Source organism: Rhagoletis zephyria, unplaced genomic scaffold, assembly GCF_001687245.7.
Source record: "Rhagoletis zephyria isolate East Lansing unplaced genomic scaffold, Rhagoletis_zephyria_1.1 Rzeph_scaffold_00003, whole genome shotgun sequence".
In the NCBI taxonomy this organism is placed as follows: domain Eukaryota; kingdom Metazoa; phylum Arthropoda; class Insecta; order Diptera; family Tephritidae; genus Rhagoletis; species Rhagoletis zephyria.
In genome coordinates, this window is record NW_016157087.1 from 848,792 (window position 1) to 868,944 (window position 20,153).

The 20,153-nt window shown below is 35.1% G+C and overlaps 1 protein-coding gene across 2 annotated transcripts in view; it reads right to left on the minus strand.

Annotated features, from left to right (window-relative positions):
* uex (metal transporter uex) overlaps window positions 1-20,153 on the minus strand; it is a 132,621-nt gene that overhangs the window by 24,569 nt on the left and 87,899 nt on the right. For both annotated transcript variants that reach the window (XM_017624873.1, XM_017624810.1), the window contains exons 2-3: window positions 10,400-10,766; window positions 10,088-10,273 (exon numbers count right to left, since the gene is read on the minus strand). In XM_017624873.1, coding sequence (XP_017480362.1) covers window positions 10,088-10,273; window positions 10,400-10,766 — 553 coding nt within the window. The remainder of the gene's footprint in view (window positions 1-10,087; window positions 10,274-10,399; window positions 10,767-20,153) is intronic.

Genomic DNA, 20,153 nt, shown 5'->3' on the forward strand with positions numbered 1-20,153 from the left:
TCGTAGCCATCCGAGGCACTGCTCCAACAATCTTTTGGATATGTATAGTATATATTTTACCAAAAATTTACTTACAAAATCCCAATTATTGGAAATTATCGCTCAAATTTTCCAATGAATTTGAAAAGAAAAGTCAAGGCAAAAGCGAAACAAAGACACAGTTACTACGTTTATACGTAAGCTATTTGCAAATAAAAATAATTTGCAAATACCTAACTCACCGTTTATTCGATGGTGAAAAATTCTTTTATAATATTGCCTGATAATTAAAAGGCAATAATATGACCATGGAAAAAAAAAATAAAGTTAAAAATGGCAACACGTCTTTATTATTAAAAGGCAATAAGATGACCATCGAAAAAGAAAATAAACTTAAGAATGGCGGCGTCTTGCGCTTATTTGCAAATAGTACCTCTAATCAATACTTATTTGTGTGATTTAGTTATTTGCTCCATTTTTTGTTCCATTTTGCCCAGGAATGAAACTGGAATGAATAGAGTAGGCATTACTGTAACGCTGGTATGCCGAAATTGCCAAAATTACAACAACCACCCCCTAAGTGACAACACCTTGTTATTATTTCACCATGATGTTGAACAATATCTGGTGATTTTCCCTTCTCTCTGTTTAGTTTATTTGGTTAAAATCTAATTTTGTATCTTCAGGCAAATGCCAAAAAAGTGAATGTTCCTGATAAGGTACATGGCTGAGAGGTCACACATACAACACAGTAAAAGATAATTTTAGGAGTTAAAATCTCTTACAAAAGGCCTTTATTTTCTCCTTCCGTTTTTGTACGGAGTTGCACAAATTGAAGGGCTTCTGATTTCACTACTCAAAGAAGAGCTTACAGAAGGGCTTTTGTAGGACGAACTTCTGAAGGCCTTTTGAAAAAGTTCTTTTACAGCTATTTTTAGTTTGTAAAAATCATACTTCTTTAAGGAATTTAAATATTCAGATCAAATTTGTTTTATTGAGACTTAAAATGGTTATTGAATCCTATTTGTAATGCTAAATAATATACACATGTCGCGTAAATTTTAAATGGGAAACCTCTTTCTAGGAAGCATGCAGGGAAGCACTTTTTCAGGCCTTAGGTTGGGTTAGATTGGTGGCGGACGAAAACTATTACGCTCAAGTAGCAGCTAAGTGCCATTTTGATACCATATATCTCGAATGAATATATTAGAACCAACCGGCGTGGCTGATAAAGTTAAGTATGTTGTGGAGACTTATGTATATCAGATAGCTCTCGTAACGATGTGAACTCATATGCTCCTAGCACGGCATTTCTGCTCCTCACATTTACAAAGTAGGTGTTTTACTGTTTCCTGCTCGTTATCATCTCTAGAGCTTCTACAGAAGTCGATGTAGGCGATTCCCAGCCTTCTCGCTTGGATACCAACCGGCCAATGCCTAGTAAGAGTCGAAACAAGCCTAGCAACGTCAGATCTGGGTTTCTTTAGTAAGTTGTGTATTCTCTCAGGCCACAAGAGTTTGAATATACGGCAGCCTGCCACACTGCGCCACCTTTGATCCGATTTCCGGAGATTGTGGAGAAACATGTCTCTACGTAAGATTCCAATTGGGGGTGAGATCCGGTCCTCAATCGACACCAATATGGAACCCTCTCTGGCTAACTTGTCTGCAGCCACGTTTCCGAAGATGTTGCGATGACCAGGGAACCAAAATAAATCTAAATCGAGTTGACTACTTACTATATTTAGCTTTAGTCCTTATTGGATAAGTCTTTTAGAATGGCTTCACTCAGACAGCCTACCAAAATTATTTTTAGGTTATACATATACAAAATAGCAAAAATGATCACGAAGCGCATTGTAGGACATGAGGAAATTTGCTAATGGTGGTAAGGCAAGCATTCAATACGACATTAAAAGCGCCAAACACGTCGCCGTTCAAAAGAAATTTGTTCTTTTCTGATTAAAAAGAATTCAGAACCTGAGCGTTTCATCATCGTCAATCATTCAGCTCTACGGATTGTGCCACGAAACTACATTGCTTATATCACAAAGTACTTCAAGATAATGCAACGCCAGAACCAAAGAAACCGTATTTATAGGGAATAAGTGTTCTGGTCGATGGGTTCAGGATTATGGCAGCCCTACACTAGATGCATTTTGTTAAGCGCGAATATAGTAAATTTCTTCTGGATCATTTCTATCCGCCGCGAATGCGAATCGTAATAGGGATTCCATATGACAGCTCCATATTCAACGATGCTACGGACTAACGATACATAAAGAAATTTCAGAGTAAATGGGTCCCTGAAACTTTTGGAGTTTCCTCTTTATTCGTGTCTAGTGACGATATAATTATCCTATTCAATCAAAAGCCATTATCGCATTTACTACAAATGTGTCTACCAGTGTTGGGCAAATTTTAATTGTAAGGGCAACTATCACTTAATTAGTTAACAATTGCTTAATTGTAATTGTGGAGAATAACAGTTAACAATTAATTAATTGTAACGTATTTATTAAGTTTTAATTGTAGCAGAGAATAACAATGGGTTTATACTTGAACAATTAATTAATTCTTAATTGTGTTTTTCCGCAGTAAACAATTAATTATTTTTTAGTCGTTTTCTGAATTGTATTGAAAATTAATGGCTAAAAACTCCTTCTATGATCCTTGCTTACACTTATAGAAAAATCAACCGAAAATTGGTTATATTATTACCAAATTCAAACTTGAAACGGAATCAACGCGATTTTTGGTTAATATTAACAATGCTTTGGTAATATTAACCACAATTTTGTTTACATTAACCAAACTTTTGGTTGGTGACTTTTCGTTTGAATACGTTTATGTTCTGCACTTCACAGACGCTTTTTCATAATTCGGAGATACAAACCAAAAATTTGTATTATCATTTAAACATGTTGCCTCTGGCGGGATTATAAATGTGTATTCAAATGTTCATTTTGAATCAATTTTCTTCGTCGTTTGATTTGGTTCTGCACTTCACAGAGGTTTTTTCGTAACTAAGAAAATCTAAAAACAAAAAAAAAATTATTTATCGCGCTGACGGCATTCGTACTGCTGAAATCCAACAAATAACAGCAAGTACCTCTGCTCGTTCAGCCACTGCCATACGTACGAATTTATTCTCAAATGTTCAACTTGCATCACATTTCTTACAATCGGCTTATTGACCATAACTTGGTTAAAAAATGCATTTTTTTGTTGTTGAGGGTGTTTCACGTTTTTTCCATACAAAATTATATGGAGGACACTGTCAGCAAAAAAATTCCAAAAATTAACGGGATTTAATAGCCGCTTGAAACTTGCACTTCATTGTACTAGAACTAAATGGTCTACAAAACTGCATGCCAAAATTCTGATTAAAAAGTTTGAAATTTTGGTGAAAATAATCAGAATTTATCTAATTTTTGTACAAAGGGCGTGTATGAATCGGTAAAAAGGGTCTATGGGGAAAGCTGTTAAATAATATTTTTACTATGGTGAGACAGTTTTGCCAATCTGATGTGTGAAATTAAATATTTTTTTACTGCAGTAAATTTTTGATAACCGCAGATTTATGCGGAATAAAATATTACAAATTGAAGTGAGAGTAATATTTTAAGAAAACATATACCTTCGTTGACTGCAATTCCTCAATTTAAGCTTTTATTTAACGAAAAATTGCACACATCAACCATCTTTGCGATTGTCAAAATTTTCTATGCATTTGTCAAAAATTTCACTAGCTTCTTGAGCTACTGAAATTTTATTCACCTTATAGTTGTTAAAAATTTACTCGCCGCGAACTTTGTTACCGATTCACACACGCTCAAAGTTTGAAATCTGAATTTATATGGTGTTTGTTGTATACCAGCAAACTTTTATAAGAAAATAAAAAACATTAAATAAACAAAAGACAAATGCCAAATGCCAAAACTGGTCAAAATATCGCAATTCTTTTATTTTGTGGACCGCTATATGTATGTACATTGTATATAAATACCTAGCATATAAGTTCTTATGCATCGAGTACCAAAGAGTGTATTTCAGTACAAAACGAAATGCAATTTTTAACCGACTTCCAAAAAAGGAGGAGGTTATCAGTTCGTCGGAATATTTTATTTTTTTTTTATGTATGGGACCGCATAACTTTGGACCACGTCATCCGATTTCGATAATTATTTTTGCATCGGAAAGGTAGTGTCTCGGAGATGGTCCCGCTCGCCAAAATTTTTTTCTACCAAAATCTCTCAAGAAAAGTTACCAAAAGTTACCAGACCTTCACAGCTAAAATCTTCATTTTTTCACTGAGAAAAAAATATACTGAATGAAACTGCTATATTTCATAACAAATGTGTATCTACATACAGTCCGATTCTGTGCACTTATTTAGGCTGCGTTTCTTTATACATTCCGGATAATCCCATTTCACAGCCGGAATAAACAGAATGCGTTTGAAATATACGTCAACATATCAACAGGAACGTTCTAAAGAATAAATAAACAAAAAAGCTTATTCCAAACGTTCAGAATGATTAAAGAAATGCAGCCTTAATAAATTCAATATTTTTATAATTTGTCAATTTTTGATTATTTATCAAGAACTCCTAGTTCTAGCACAGAAGTTAAAATCTATTTTTTTAATAAATTATCAAGATTGATAATCATATTGACAATTATAATGTTTTTTTTTTTTAGAAAATATTTTTCTATCAACTAGTTACTGCATGCACCGATATTCTCATTTTCGTTGTAGGTGTTTCCGATAGGGTAGGAGTATAATGTAATGTGGAACGATTTTTGGACATCCCTTGCCAAATTTGGTTTGAAGACAAAACCGGTTTCGGCGTTGTGCCATCTTCAGTGTCATTTTTCGTTCGGAATGTGCCGATATTTGAACCTGCGACTCACGGAATAAAAGCACCGGCCCACAAAAAAAAAGTTGCGGGCGCTTTTAACCGTCCGTTTGACGCGTACACAATTTCGAGTAAATTGCGAAAATTGCTCATTTTTTTGCTATTTTTTCAGGTTTCATAATTTACTGTACGTGTCAAACGGACCTCACATTCGGATTCATTAGGTCGAAATACATGTCAGTAGGTGGGTCTGGTAAAAAGTACGCGACATTTTTTTTATACCCGAGCGCACTTGTGCACAAGTGTATTATAACTTTGTTCACATAACGGTTGTTTGTAACAGGCAAAACGAAACGAGATAGATATAGACTAATGTATACATAAATGATCAGAATGAAAAGAGAAATCGATTAAGCGGTGACTGTCTGTCCGTCCGTCCGTCTGTGCACACGATAACTCGAGTAAAAATTGAGATATCTTGACGAAACTTTGTACGTGTACTTCTTTCGGGCGTAGGACGGATGGTATTGAAAATGGGCAAAATCGCACAATAACCACGCCTACCTCCCATATAATGGTAATTTTTAGAAATACGAGAACTGCGATATTTTAGTAACTATTGAAGGTTATTTACTCAAAATTGATATTTGCAATAATTTTTAGGCGAAAAATAAGATTATAAATTTTTGGAAAATGGGCGTAGCCACGCCCACTTATGGTTACATGTGTATATCTTAGTAACCCCTGTACCAATTTCTTCCAAACTTGGCACAATTGTTAGCCTTCCTACAGCATACTAAATGACCGAAAATGTTTAAAATCGGACAATAACCACGCCCCCATCCCATATAACGGTAATTTGGAGAAATACGAAATCTTCGATAAATCAGTAAATATTAAAGCTAATTTATTCAAAATTGATGCTTGAAACAACTCTTTATCAAGAAATACGTTTGTGATACAATTTTGGAAAATGGGCGTGGCACCGCCCACTTATGATCACATATATGTATCTCGGTAACCGTTCTACCAATTTGTACCAAACTCGGTACGGTTATTGTGCTTGCCACATAAAAGCAAAATGTTGAAAATTATTGAAATCGGACTAAAATTGAGGCCGCTTTTCATATAATGGTAAATTTCAGAAATGCTTGAAACTTCAATATTTCGAAATTTAAGGACGCAAATTTACTCAAATTGATACTTGCCATGTAGCGGTAGCTTTCGGAAGGGTGAAAATCATATATTTAATACTTGCGCCGGGTATTTGATGTTCGGCTCCGCCCGAACTTAGACTTTCTTACTTGTTTGTTTATGGACTTTACCAAAAATTGCCAGATGCCCGAATTTTGTATACTAATTTTACAGTACTATTGTTGCAAACAGTATTTCCAGTATTAAATGTGAGATGGTAGAATTCAAAATTTATCGCAAAAATTCGATAGTTGTTTTAGAAGTGTAGCCCGTGGTGCTGCCACTGTAATTCAAATATTTCCAGTATTCGAATATAAGATAACTCTAACTTTTTCGAAGTAATTTTGTAGAAGTGTCAGTAGTGCTGCCATTGAAAATCGAGGGCTTTTATAAATACACACATGCAAAACATAATTAATTTTTTTCTAGTAATGCAAATAGATGTTTGGTTGCAAAGGTTACCAAAATGAAATAAAAGTTACTAAGTTACCAAACCGCTTAAAAGTTACCAATTTTGGTAGAAAGTTACCAATTGTGGCAACCATGGTCCCAAACTAATCTGGTTTAGATCCGATCATTGGATCACGAAATATTTATGTATATATTTTATTTTTATTTTTATGAGAATTGAAGTCAGTTTGGTTTTTTGCTTAAAAATTACTTGTAGGCTCCTAAATATTTCTTGCTATATAAAAAAGTGTTTCATGTGATGTATGTACATAAATGTGATATATGTAGTACATATATTTTTACACATACATACATATGTATGTTTGTACATATGTACATGTGTATATAATGTTGCATAACAAGCCAATTACTTCAATTATTTGTTTTCTTTTGTTTTGCTAATTCCGTTAAATTAACTGATTTTATGAATTAATACATTTATTTATAATTTTTTATGGGGAAATTGGTGGAGCGGTTGCCCACGATGCTACGCCCATTTTCCAAAAGTTTATAATATTATTAAATTTTCATCTAAAAATGATTGTAAATATCAATTTTGAGTGAATAAGCTTCAGTAGTTACTAAAATATTCGGATATACGAAATTTCTGAAAACTACCTTTATATGGGAGGTAGGCGTGGTTATTGTCTGATTTTTTCCATTTTCAATACCATCCGTCCTATGCTGAAAAGAAGTACATATACCAAGTTTCGTTAAGATATCTCAATTTTTACTCGAGTTATCGTGTGCACAGACGGACAGACGGACGGACAGACAGTCACCGATTAAGATTTCCTTTTTCATGTTGATCACTTTTGTATGCATTTGTCTATATCTATCTCGATTCGTTTTGCCTGTTACAAATAACCGGAATGTGAACAAAGTTATAATACCCTTGTGCACAAGTACGCTCGGGTATAATTAAATGATTAACGCCCAACAGTGGCATCTACATATGTACATATGTATATTAGACTGAACCAAGAAAAGTCGCCGTACACTGCTTAGCCTTCAAGTATTTTTGCAACGTAATTAGAATTTGTTTTTGCCGAATGAACATTTTGTTAACAGTTTTCGTCAGGCTTCGGCATTTGCAGTCGAATCATAACGTATGATATTTACATACATCGTATATTTCCACAAAATCCGTTCCCTGCTTATTACATTAAACGAGCAATTCGATTTACGATGTAAATATCATACGCTAAGATTAGACTGCAAATGCCGAAGCCTGACGAAAACTGTTAACAAAATGTTCGTTCGGCAAAAACAAATTCTAATTACGTTGCAAAAATACTCGAAAAAGGCTCTAATGATTTTGGTAAAATTTTGTACACCGATAATGTTTTGGATTTTAAGGTTATCTGAATAGGCATTATCTCCAAGAAGAGTCGTATAAGGTTGCCACCTATTCGAAATAAGTTACAAATTAGTTAAATATCATAATATGGGTATCAAATGGAAGGTATTTTAAAGATCCCTAATTCAAAAATATTTTTAATAGGGTTGACATCTATTTCGAATCGCATATTTATAAAAAAATTTTGTTTAGAAAAAAAGGTAAAATATTACTATTTATGGGTACCAAGAGAACCCTACAAGAACAGTGATAGTCATTTGACTATCACTTTTTAAGAGCAATATGCAAAACGTGATGTAAACATTTGTGTACATGTGATCTTCCGTCTTCCTCCGACTTGTGGCCTTATTTAGTGGTCTCTTTTTAACCAACGCAAAATTTGCAAATGTGTTAGTAAGATAAATGAGAATGTGTTAGTTTCCATCACACAATTCTTGTAGGGAAGGTTCTTAAACAATGCTTTCCCTATAAACAAAATGTTATCTCTTAAAATAATAGTGTAAGGTTGCCAATTATTTTCGATTCTACACTATTTATAACACATCATAACATATAATATATAATATAACGTATTTATAAAACATCGCAATATCGATATTGTTAAAAACTTTGGTCAGAAAATATTTTCCATCAGGGTTGCCACGTTTCTATGTAATAAAAATTTTTATTTTGTTAATTTCAATCAATATTTTTTTATGTATACACAGTACGTATACGCTCAGGCTATCAACCATTCATTCCAGCGTATTTCGGAATAGGGTTGCCACGTAAAGTTTAGAGTAAGGAATTTATTTAATAGATATCGAAATCCTATTTTTTTGGTTTCCAAAATATTTTTTTATAGCTATCCAAATCTTGTAAAGTTTAAAAAGTATATGCACTCCGGGCAAAGCTCGGTCAACCTGGTACTATTATTTAGTATTACAAATGAATTTCAATATACTCTTTAAGCAAATGCTTTAAAAATAAATGATTTTTATGAATTAAAGTAGCAACTTCAAAAGAAATCCCCCAATATGACTTCTGAAGTACGTCCTACAAAAGTCCCTCTGGAAGGCCTTCTATGGGTAGCGAAAGTAGAAGCCCATCATTTGTGTCACCCCATACAAAAAATAAAGGAGAAAGGAATGTAGAGTGGAACGCCTCTTGACTCTTAGGAAGGCTTTTCGGAAGGGCTTTTAACTCCTGACTAACTTAAATATATTGCCACTGATGTAACTTATATCTAGCAATCAATATGACAGCTGGACAGCAATAAATTTAATCCTGTGGAGACGGCCAGTTAAACATCAAAGGAGCAATGTGCACATGTCCGACGTCAGCGTTGGAGCTGTATAATTATACAAGCATTCTTAAGCGATATAAATCACTGCTGCTAATGGGCCAAAATGACTCCATCCCATCTATTTTTTAAGAGCGAACCGTCTTAAGAAAACCCGCAGAATTTTGCCTCAAGCTCTTTTCAACTCTCAGGAAACTTCAGCGTTACGGGGAGTATAGATCACAACATGGAGATCTGCAAGGTGGCGGTGTATACCTTATTTTAAAATCTCTCCAGATTATCTCACTTCCCAGTAGATAATTTCGGGAGTTAAAAGCTCTCCCTTTCTTTTTTGTATGGAGTGGCACAAATTGAAGGGCTTCTTCTTTCGCTACCCATAAAATGCGTTCCAAAAGGGCTTTTATAGGACGTACTTTAGAAGGCCTTTTGGAGGAGTTGTTTTAAAGTTGCTTCCTTAATTTATAAAAATCATACATCTTTGAAGTATTTGCTTAAAGTTTAAATCAAATATGAGTTATTGCAACTTAAAATGTTTTTTGAAATTCATTTGTAATGCTAAATAATATAAATTTATGCATTCGCGTAAATTGTAAATGAATAAGCCTTTCTAGAAGGCATGCAAGGAAGCACTTGTTCAGCCATTCTTGGATGGGCATCTTAGAATGGCTTCACTTAAGAAGGCCTACCTAAATTATATTCTGGGTTATTACCACGACGTCCAAAGCATTGGTTAATGAGATGAAAGCTTCATAAAATCAACGACGCATCATAGCGGTTTAGCTAGCTTAAATAATTAAGACAAGAAAAATTAACCTTTTTGGTATTTTTCTCTAATATTTATGACTCACTCTGTATACATACATAAGTACATATGACGTACTAAATGCTCATATTTTGTGTACAATACCGTCTGCTGTCTTATCTGCAAAACTGACTGATTGACTTTGCATATATACTCACCTTCAACTCAGTACGATCAAGTGACATCAGACCCAAATTGAGACCCGAAAATAGTGAAGAGAAGCCCAAACAAACAAGGATGATGACAATTGATAGCCAGATTGGCAGCAAATTTTCATATGTTCGCATTTGGAGATAAATATCTCCGCCTTGATGTACCATTGGTTTAGTATCTGTAGCGATTCCCTACAAATAAAATATAGGCTTTTTAATGAACTATAAATACATACATATAATCATAAACTGTTTCACAAAAAAGCATGAAAATACAGAGCACAATAGTATGTAAAATAAAAGAACTGGGTGACTTACTATGTCCATTTGCGGATCATTTTTAGCACACAAGTAAAATATTTCGCTGCCATTGGTCATGGCTTTGTCTAGTTTTGGAAGTGACAACCGATAGACTGCAGATTCGTTGGTCGCTGAACCTTCTATAGGTTTGTACAATAATGTTGCCGGTATTTGACATTTTCCACCGAACGTGTTGGATATGGTAGTAAATGTTATAACCGTATCTGGTGTAATACCTTTGCCGAAAATTCGCATTGTGAAATCGGCGTCTTTAAGAACACTTGGCACGCCTCCGTCGTGATAATCGATTTCATTGTTGCTAGACTCTACACGAAATCCAATAACTTTAAGATCATCAATGGTGGTATCACGTGCAATTCGATGTCTGTAAAGAAAATAAAATACATATTTATGATTATTATAATTATAAACGTAAGTATTTGTAACCTACAAGTATTAAAAAAGCAACTATACATTTGATTGGTTTCTATAAAACATTGTGTCCATTGATACTTACACTGAGAGAAAAATCAACCAAAAATTGGTTAATATTACCAAAATTAAACTTGAAAAGGAATCAACGTGATTTTTTGTTAATATTACCAATGCAACAATTGCATTGCAGGCAATTAACAATATCAACAATGATTTAGTAATACCAAGCATAATTTTGTTTACTATAACCAAACTTTCGGTTGCCGATTTATCGTTTGAATACGTTTATGTTCTGCACTTCGCAGATGCTTTTTCATAATTCGGAGAAACAAAGCAAACATTTTTGTTATCATTTTAACATGTTACCTCTGGCAAGCATCTCTACACACTCAGCTACAGCCGCTTTATAAATGTGCCTTCAAATGTTCAACTTGAATCAATTTTCTTCGTCATTCGATTTGGTTCTGCACTTCACAGAGGCTTTTTCTTAATTAAGAAAAACCAAAAACAGATTAAAAATTATGAATCGCGCCGGCGGCATTTGTACTGCTGGAATCCAACAAATAACAGCACGCACCTCTGCTCGTTCAGCCACGGCCATACATACGAATTTATTCTCAAATATTCAACTTGAATCACATCTCTTACAATCGGTTTATTGACCATGAAAAAATCAAACTATAAATTGGTTGAAAAAACCATTGTGCTTATGGCTCGCTTCTTGAATTTACCCTAGGCGACAAATTAAAGTGTACTCCTAGTTCTAATATAATTTCATGAAAAATTGTTTGCATTAATTACACAGGGCAACACCGATTGTGGTGCGGCAAATGTTAAAGCTTTTTCTTTTGATATACTTTTTTGTGCTGATTACTAATCCGTAAGTATAAAATTTCCACCAGGTCCAGATTTTGAGAAAAACGAAAGTGTCAAAAAATCTCGTTTTTGCAATATTTGAGAAGCTCTGCCAAAGAAAGAAATGTGATAGAAACTTCCGCTTAGGCTTAAGGTAAGTGTACACGGTAGAGAAAAAACGCGAGATTTAGACAAAAATCTCGCTAGAGACGTGTAAACACTCAATAGAGCTCTACGAGAAACTCACCCACAAAGCCTATGTGAGAGTTATTTAGCGAGACTTTTTCGCCGTGTACACAGTCCATTAAACTAAAGCTAGAACTCTCCTACTGTCCGTGCAAATACCAACCCTGCTCCTTGACTTAGTCATTTATTGAACAATAAAAAAATATTGGAGAATTATGCTAAATATTTCAAAATTTTATCCTTGAATATCTTTGGAAATTTCTAATATATATGGTTTTATGAGAATCTTTTAGATTTTTTAGTTTTTAAGTACAAAATAGTAAGAGCATTTTCTAGGGCACAGCTTTTTAAACGGGGCTCCGCGGAACCTAAGGATTCCATAGAAAAGACACCGTGAAATGAATTTTGGTCTGTATAAGCACAACTGTCGGTAGTCGGTTTGAGTTGACCACAAAAAGAAAAGTTCTATAAACAGCATGGCCGACACGCAATTACCCTGTAGGGAAAGCTACTAGTTGTGAACTAGAATTCTACCAGTTTGTGTTTCAGCCTAACTAGTTCACGTTCTATCCTTTTTCAATGTTAGCGACTGGGATGTTTAACATTGCGATGTCCTACGACAGGCCTTCTCAAAGTGGGAGAGGTGGCACCCTGAGGTGCCGCGAGCATATGCCTGGGGTGCCACTAGTGGCTAGAGTATACTTGTGGTGCGTATAAATTCATTAGACTTTCAATACACAACGAAAGCGGTTTGATCAAACTTCAACATGGCGGCCATAAAATCAAAAAATTTAGATTTTTATTAAAATTACCTTCAGCGGCTCGTCAAACCCCATACACAACACAAATAGCTTGCAGCAAAAGGATATTTCGCTCCAGTACGTATTGTCAACGTAAAATTTAATCAGAAAAATAGCCGAAAACGTACCCTTTTCACAACCACTTTCGGTACTTTTGTAGACCTAATCCACGTTTCATCCACTTTTCTTCCCGTTTTTGGATTACATTTCGGATTTTTCGCTGGCTGGGCTGTTCTCGTAACAAGCGCAGCAGCTTCGTGCACGTGTATATATTACTTATTCTTTGGAACTTCACAATCACACTATCAAAGAGCGAATCAACACGATTTTAGAGGCAATCTTCTCGTGTTAGTGAGGAACTCATTCGCAATGCAAATCGAAGAAGAACTTTTGATGAGCGAAATACTTAAGGCTTACACCACTAGCGACGAAACTTTTAAAGCTATCGACAAATTTGTACAGAAAAATGGTTTGAAATGGGGCAAGTGTGCGGATATTTGCAGTGGTTGGAAAAACGAAAGGAGCGATTTCTAGGATAAAGTCAGAGGCAGAAAACGTCACGAGAAGGTACTGTATGATCCGTCGGTATTCCCTGGCGACTAGGAAGATGCCGCCACTAGATTTAAAACCCGTATTGGATGACGCTGCGAAGATAGCAGAGGCCTGCGAAATTAAAATACATCTCTGGTTTTTTCTAGCATGTCGAGATTTTTTTTATTGGTACATGTATATTTTAGTATTTCTAGCGATTTGCATGAAAACCCCATAAATAATCAAAGTAATCAAAAAAACGTATGTAACCTCGAAGTTAACGCTAAGAAAATTGATAACAGCCGGTTTCACCAGCAATTTCCATATCGATGGCTGAGTGGAAGATCGACCCATCTCGGCAGCCAGTTCGAAAACGCTCTATCTCAAAAAACTTTTCAAGAACGCCCTATTTCAGAATTTAATTGAAAAACACCCTATCTCAAAATTCGGTTCAAAAACGCCCTATCTCACTTCAAAATGTATTGAAAATATGCTGATATACGGCGTTTTTGAATCGACAGCTGAGATAGGGCGTTTTTGAAACGAATTCTGAAATAGGGCGTTCTCGAAAAGTTTTTTGAGATAGAATGTTTTCGAACTGGCTGCCGAGATAGGTCGATCTTCCACTCAGCCATCGATATGAAATTCAAAAAATTAAAATCATTTATCACTTAAATTGCTTTCGTTAAATTGGCTGTAAAAATTATTATCTTAGCGTCAACGCGCATTACCAGCGTTAACTTGGAAGGTTTAGAAAAAACCATTGTCGAATATTTTCCCCACATTTACTCTGAGGATGGCTTCAGCTGGATAACAAACCCGTTTTCATGTGGCCCGAAAAGTAAACCTACTGAGATGACCAATTAAGCTTTTGAAAACCTTCTGGACATCAGTGAAGACAGCACTTTGATTATTAAATACTACGAAGGGAGCCAAGAGAGGTCTGGATGGAAGTGTATGCAGAAAACACTACTCTTGCCAAGATTACATTAAAAATACTAGTGATTTTTAGGCCCTTATTATGAGTTGCATTCGATTTTCGATCTTCGCTGCTTATCGAAGATCGAACATCGAAAGTGAAATTATGAGCTATGCAACCGTGTCGAAATTTTCGTTGAGTATCGAATTTTCTGTCGAACAGAATTTTTCTTTGAAAAATGTATGATTTTGCATTTGTTTTTTACTTTATGATGGCTAGACACTAATTTTAAACAATTTTTATTAATCTCATGCAGTTCTGACGTCGTGAATATTAAACACAAGCTCGAAAGGCTGGTTTTACTTGTGAAAGAAAATCCCAATACTCAGTTGGCACGATCTCTGAGAACAGAATCGTAAGCTGTTGATAGTTTTAAAATATTTTAAATAAATTTGGCTCACAATCGCCTCTTTAGACACTCGGAAGTTTTTAATAAATCTGTAGACAAATTTCTTAAATATATTTTATGTCAAAATGTATTTGAAAGACTACACTTAAACTCTCCATTTTCCACTCCTGGCCAGTTTACCAAGCTCTCATACTCTGACGAATCGTTGAACCAGAACTCCGTTTTTATAAACTCGCTCTCTTCTTTATTTCATTTTAATTTGCGCAAATTTACATACATTTGTATAAGCACACTATTTNCACATTTACTCTGAGGATGGCTTCAGCTGGATAACAAACCCGTTTTCATGTGGCCCGAAAAGTAAACCTACTGAGATGACCAATTAAGCTTTTGAAAACCTTCTGGACATCAGTGAAGACAGCACTTTGATTATTAAATACTACGAAGGGAGCCAAGAGAGGTCTGGATGGAAGTGTATGCAGAAAACACTACTCTTGCCAAGATTACATTAAAAATACTAGTGATTTTTAGGCCCTTATTATGAGTTGCATTCGATTTTCGATCTTCGCTGCTTATCGAAGATCGAACATCGAAAGTGAAATTATGAGCTATGCAACCGTGTCGAAATTTTCGTTGAGTATCGAATTTTCTGTCGAACAGAATTTTTCTTTGAAAAATGTATGATTTTGCATTTGTTTTTTACTTTATGATGGCTAGACACTAATTTTAAACAATTTTTATTAATCTCATGCAGTTCTGACGTCGTGAATATTAAACACAAGCTCGAAAGGCTGGTTTTACTTGTGAAAGAAAATCCCAATACTCAGTTGGCACGATCTCTGAGAACAGAATCGTAAGCTGTTGATAGTTTTAAAATATTTTAAATAAATTTGGCTCACAATCGCCTCTTTAGACACTCGGAAGTTTTTAATAAATCTGTAGACAAATTTCTTAAATATATTTTATGTCAAAATGTATTTGAAAGACTACACTTAAACTCTCCATTTTCCACTCCTGGCCAGTTTACCAAGCTCTCATACTCTGACGAATCGTTGAACCAGAACTCCGTTTTTATAAACTCGCTCTCTTCTTTATTTCATTTTAATTTGCGCAAATTTACATACATTTGTATAAGCACACTATTTAGTTTGCTCGATTTGTAAACAAAACTTTTCAGCGGTGAAAAATATACTATTGTAAACAACCTAAACGAGCGAAATTCACAATGAGCGTCATAGTACCAAATGAAAATTCGTTCGATCAGCACTTTCGACCACAGTCGAATGCAAGTTATAATAGGGGCCTTACTTTTACATTTCTATGTGAGACTGCATTTCCAACAAATGCTTACATAAACAAGTAAGTTTTAAGCAAAAAAAAAGCAAAAAAAGATATTTCAATTCCCATCTAAGAATTTAAGATTATCGTTAATCTATTCTACCAAATTAGACCACCTGTCAGGTAACACCTTTCCTTTAAAAAAGAATTATAGTAATCGGTTAACGTGGTCCAAAGTTACTCGGTAACATACATAGAAAAAAAAAAAAAAAAATATTCCGATGAATTGATAACCTTATCGTTTTTGTGAAGTTGGTTAAAAAGAAATACAAAAGCAAGCTTTCAGCGGCAAATGATTTCAGGGTAAAATTGTCAAAGCTCCCAATAAACTTAAAGGAAATAATCAAAACAGTTTCAGTCCTCACATTAAAGCTAAAGGAGCATAAAGTTTGCATTGTGTTTTCTTGTTTTCCTAGACATTTGAAGAGTAGAGGTGCCGCGAAATTTTTTTAGCACAACAAGGGTGCCGAGGTGAAAAAAGTTTGGGAACCCCTGTCCTACGAGATGTCAATTGTCAGGCTGTGCATCATCATCTACTAGTAGCATCATACCAGTTGATGAGATAGTCTGCCAGTTCAACACCCGTGAAAAGCATAAGTATGCCCTTTCGCTCGCGGCGCTCAAACAGTCGCAATGGCCGATAGTGCAAAGCAGTTGCGTGGCATTCTTGAGGTGCCAGGTTCAAGTCCTGCCGAAGGAAAATTTTTATTTTATTTTTTTGGATCTTTATTGTAATTTTTAAATTTAATTAAACAAAAATATTTTTTTTTTCTTTTTTTTATGGTACAAGAATTTCTTCCCATATGTATGTTTTTCGGCAATGCAATTCGATTTTCAAATTTGTTATTTATATTTAAATTTAAATGATTATTTTTACTTACATTGATATAACTTTAAAAATCTTAGGCCGAGGCCACGCAATGATCGGCAAAGCGGCGAGCGGCTGAGCGGCATTTTTGTATGGCGCGGCTACTTCAATAGTACTTCATATCCACCTCCAAGCGGCCTCGAGCCTGTGATCTCAGAACCAGAACCAGTAGTCTTCACGTGACGCCACAGGCGACATTTTCAAGAAAAGCAATTAAATGAGTTTTATTTCTGGCTTTGACAAATCAAAGGCAGATGTCGCTGAACGCTTAAGTTCTTCGAAATAATCGAACTGGTAGGCACATACTAGTTAATGAAGTAGTATTTTTTCTAACCGGTTTGGCTTTTTACTGCGTGGTATCTATTTTCTAGTACATATGCATATGTACTCGTCGTTGGTATGATTGCCGTACCGAGTGTCATACCTACATACATAAGAGCATTGAGCGTTGCGCTTGGCAGCTTGTTTTTTTCAAACTTGTATGTGTTGTTGGCCGCTGTAACCAAAGGGTTAGTTCTACCACTCCGAATGTCCTGGGTTCGAGCCCAGGTTTTTTTAACAGCGGTCGCCCCGTCGACAGGTAATGGCAACCTCGAAGTGTATTTCGATGGAGGCGTAAAGACGCACACCTCAAATTGCAGAAGATCGGCGAAACACTTGGGTTTAAGATCAAAATATTATTATTATTATTCGAATATCCGGCTTATAACATTTTTGGAAAGATCATTGAAATTACTAAATTTTTGCAAGGGAAATCAACAACTTTATTTTGGGCGAAATACAAATTTTCATTCTTTAAACCAAAATTTAATTTCTGGATTACCTGTGTGGAAAAGAAAAGCATTGCATGTTTCCCACCTTCAAACAACTTTCTACAAGAAACGCGATGAATTGCTAAATGAAATGTGAAATGTTACAACTGGGCACTTGGTAAATCTCCTGAAATTTTTGTCAGATTATTTTTCGGGCAGTATTAGTAATATCTACTGGGTACAAAATCCATTTCCGAAGCATTCCCAGATCTTCAGAGTACTTCGGCATTAAAACACACATTTGAATCAGTGTCTCTGGACACTAGGTTAGTGCTAGGAGTGAATACCATGAAGATGCTAAAGAGGTTATCTCAACTTTGCTTCCTTCTGTTACAACGTATCGTTGTGAAACAGGGTTTCCGGCTTACACTTATGTATACAAAAAACAAATACAGGTCAAAATTGGATGCTACCGCAGAAATCCGCATACAGCTTTCCGAAATAATAATAATAATAATAGATTGGCGCTTACACATATGTTAGTGTTTCGCCGAGCTTCTCCTCCGATTTGTGGCGTTCGCCTTAATGTTGTCACACAAAGCGGAGGGACCTACAGTTTTACGCCGACTCCGAACGGCGATTGTATTTTTATTAGAGGCTGTTTTTCATGGCAGAACTGCACTCAGAGGTTTGCCATTGCCTGCCGAGGGACGACCACTGTTAAGAGAAAACCTTTTTTCTATATTTTTTTGGCGATAATGCTTCGACCAGGGAATGGAAGCGCGCACTGCTTACCACTACACCACAGCGGCCGACATCAGAAATAATATCGAACTATAAATAAAGCAGTATTTAATAACAGTGAAACAATTTCATTCTTCACATTACAATTTAAAGGATGGGTCTGTTCGACCCACGTTGCTAGTGCCCAACTGACAATACGTTGCTAGAAATTCACACCGCATACTGATACGTGATACTTTAAAAATTCGCGCAACACTGCGGTTGTGATTGCAACTCGAACAAGCCCAATGTATACTATTTCTAGTAGAAGTTTTTATTCATATTCAGCCTTATCATGAATTTTCATTCCGTGTGAAGTCGTTCACATTTCGCTTTTGCAGTTCACCTATCGTATGTTGAATATTCACCAAGAGAAGTAGTTCACTTCGAATCATGTTCACACTAGCGTATAATGTATTCACCTGTGAAATAATTAACACTCGCACATATAAAATCGCAAAACAATTGCTGAATTTTCCGGTGATATTTTTCACCAAATATTCATGATAAGGCAGATTTAAATTGCACTGCCTTTGATTTTTAGTAATTTGATGTGGGTTTTCATAAAATAAAAGGTATTTGGAAGGCGAACTTACAGTTTTTAGTACAAAATAGTAGATAAGCATTTTCTAGTTGTCGTTTTAATTTAATATAACAGATTAACAGCCCAATTCTGTATCGGTGACAAAACTTTTTTAACCGAAGAATGGAAATTTTTTCCTTGGTGATTGCTTCGGACTCTACCTCACGAATGGCTTGCTCGATACTCGCCTTAAGGGCCTGAATCGTTAATGCATTGTTCACATATCATCACATATCAAAAAGTCTAACGGCGTCAAATCGCAGCTCCGAGGTGGCCAATTGACGTGGCCGAGACGGCTGTTAACAAGATTACCGAACTTGTTGCGCATAGAATGTCGCATCATCCTGCTGAACGACCAAGTCCATGGCTTCAATTTCCGGACAAAAAAATTCGTGTGTCATGCCTCTCACCGTTGATTGAAATGGCGTTTACAGCAGCATTTTCAAAGAAAGGAGGTCAATGTTGCCACCGCGGGAAGGAGCTGTCACTGTCAAAATAATATATGATTAAAAAAAAACATCCCGTTAAACTGAGTGAAAATAACGGTTTATTCAATGTTAAAGAAATCGAAACTTAAAAAACGCCTAAAAGTATTGAAAACTGCCGGTGGAAAGCGGCACATAGAAAAGAAGTTCATCAAGATAGGTATGCAAGTTTAATTTATGTATTTAAATATTTCCATATCAAGAAGACGACCTTCCTCTATATACAGATATATAGTACAAAAAAACTGACGCACGAACAGCGCTGTCTATAACTAAATTAGAAAATCTTATTTAGTATATCAGCAGACAAATATTTTTTAAATAATTATTTGGACATCTTCCAATACACATGAATGTATGTATGTATGTTTGGAAGCAATAAAAAACATGCAAATGCATAAGTATATCGAAAATACTCGTATCTGAAGAAATTTAGCAAAAAAAGTATTTTATGTATTGATGAAATTTATATATTTCTGCATAACTTTTCGAAAAATTAGTTACAAGTAAATATTACATATATGTTCCATGTACATATAGCAAAATCATCTATGTACATACATACATATATATGTATGTAGTTAATATTAAGTAGGTACATAAACATTAAAGGGGTAACAATTTTGTAACAAATAAACGCATGTTAACACACTTCGATTTGGTTTTCGCCGGCATCGTTATTGCAACGATATTTTTCCACGTGAATAAGCATAAGTACATCTACGTACTATGTATTTATTCGTAAATTAAAATTTCAGTGCCAATTTTTTCAACAAAATGGAAAATATCTGTGTCTACAACTGTCTGCGTTTATTTTTTAGCCATTTC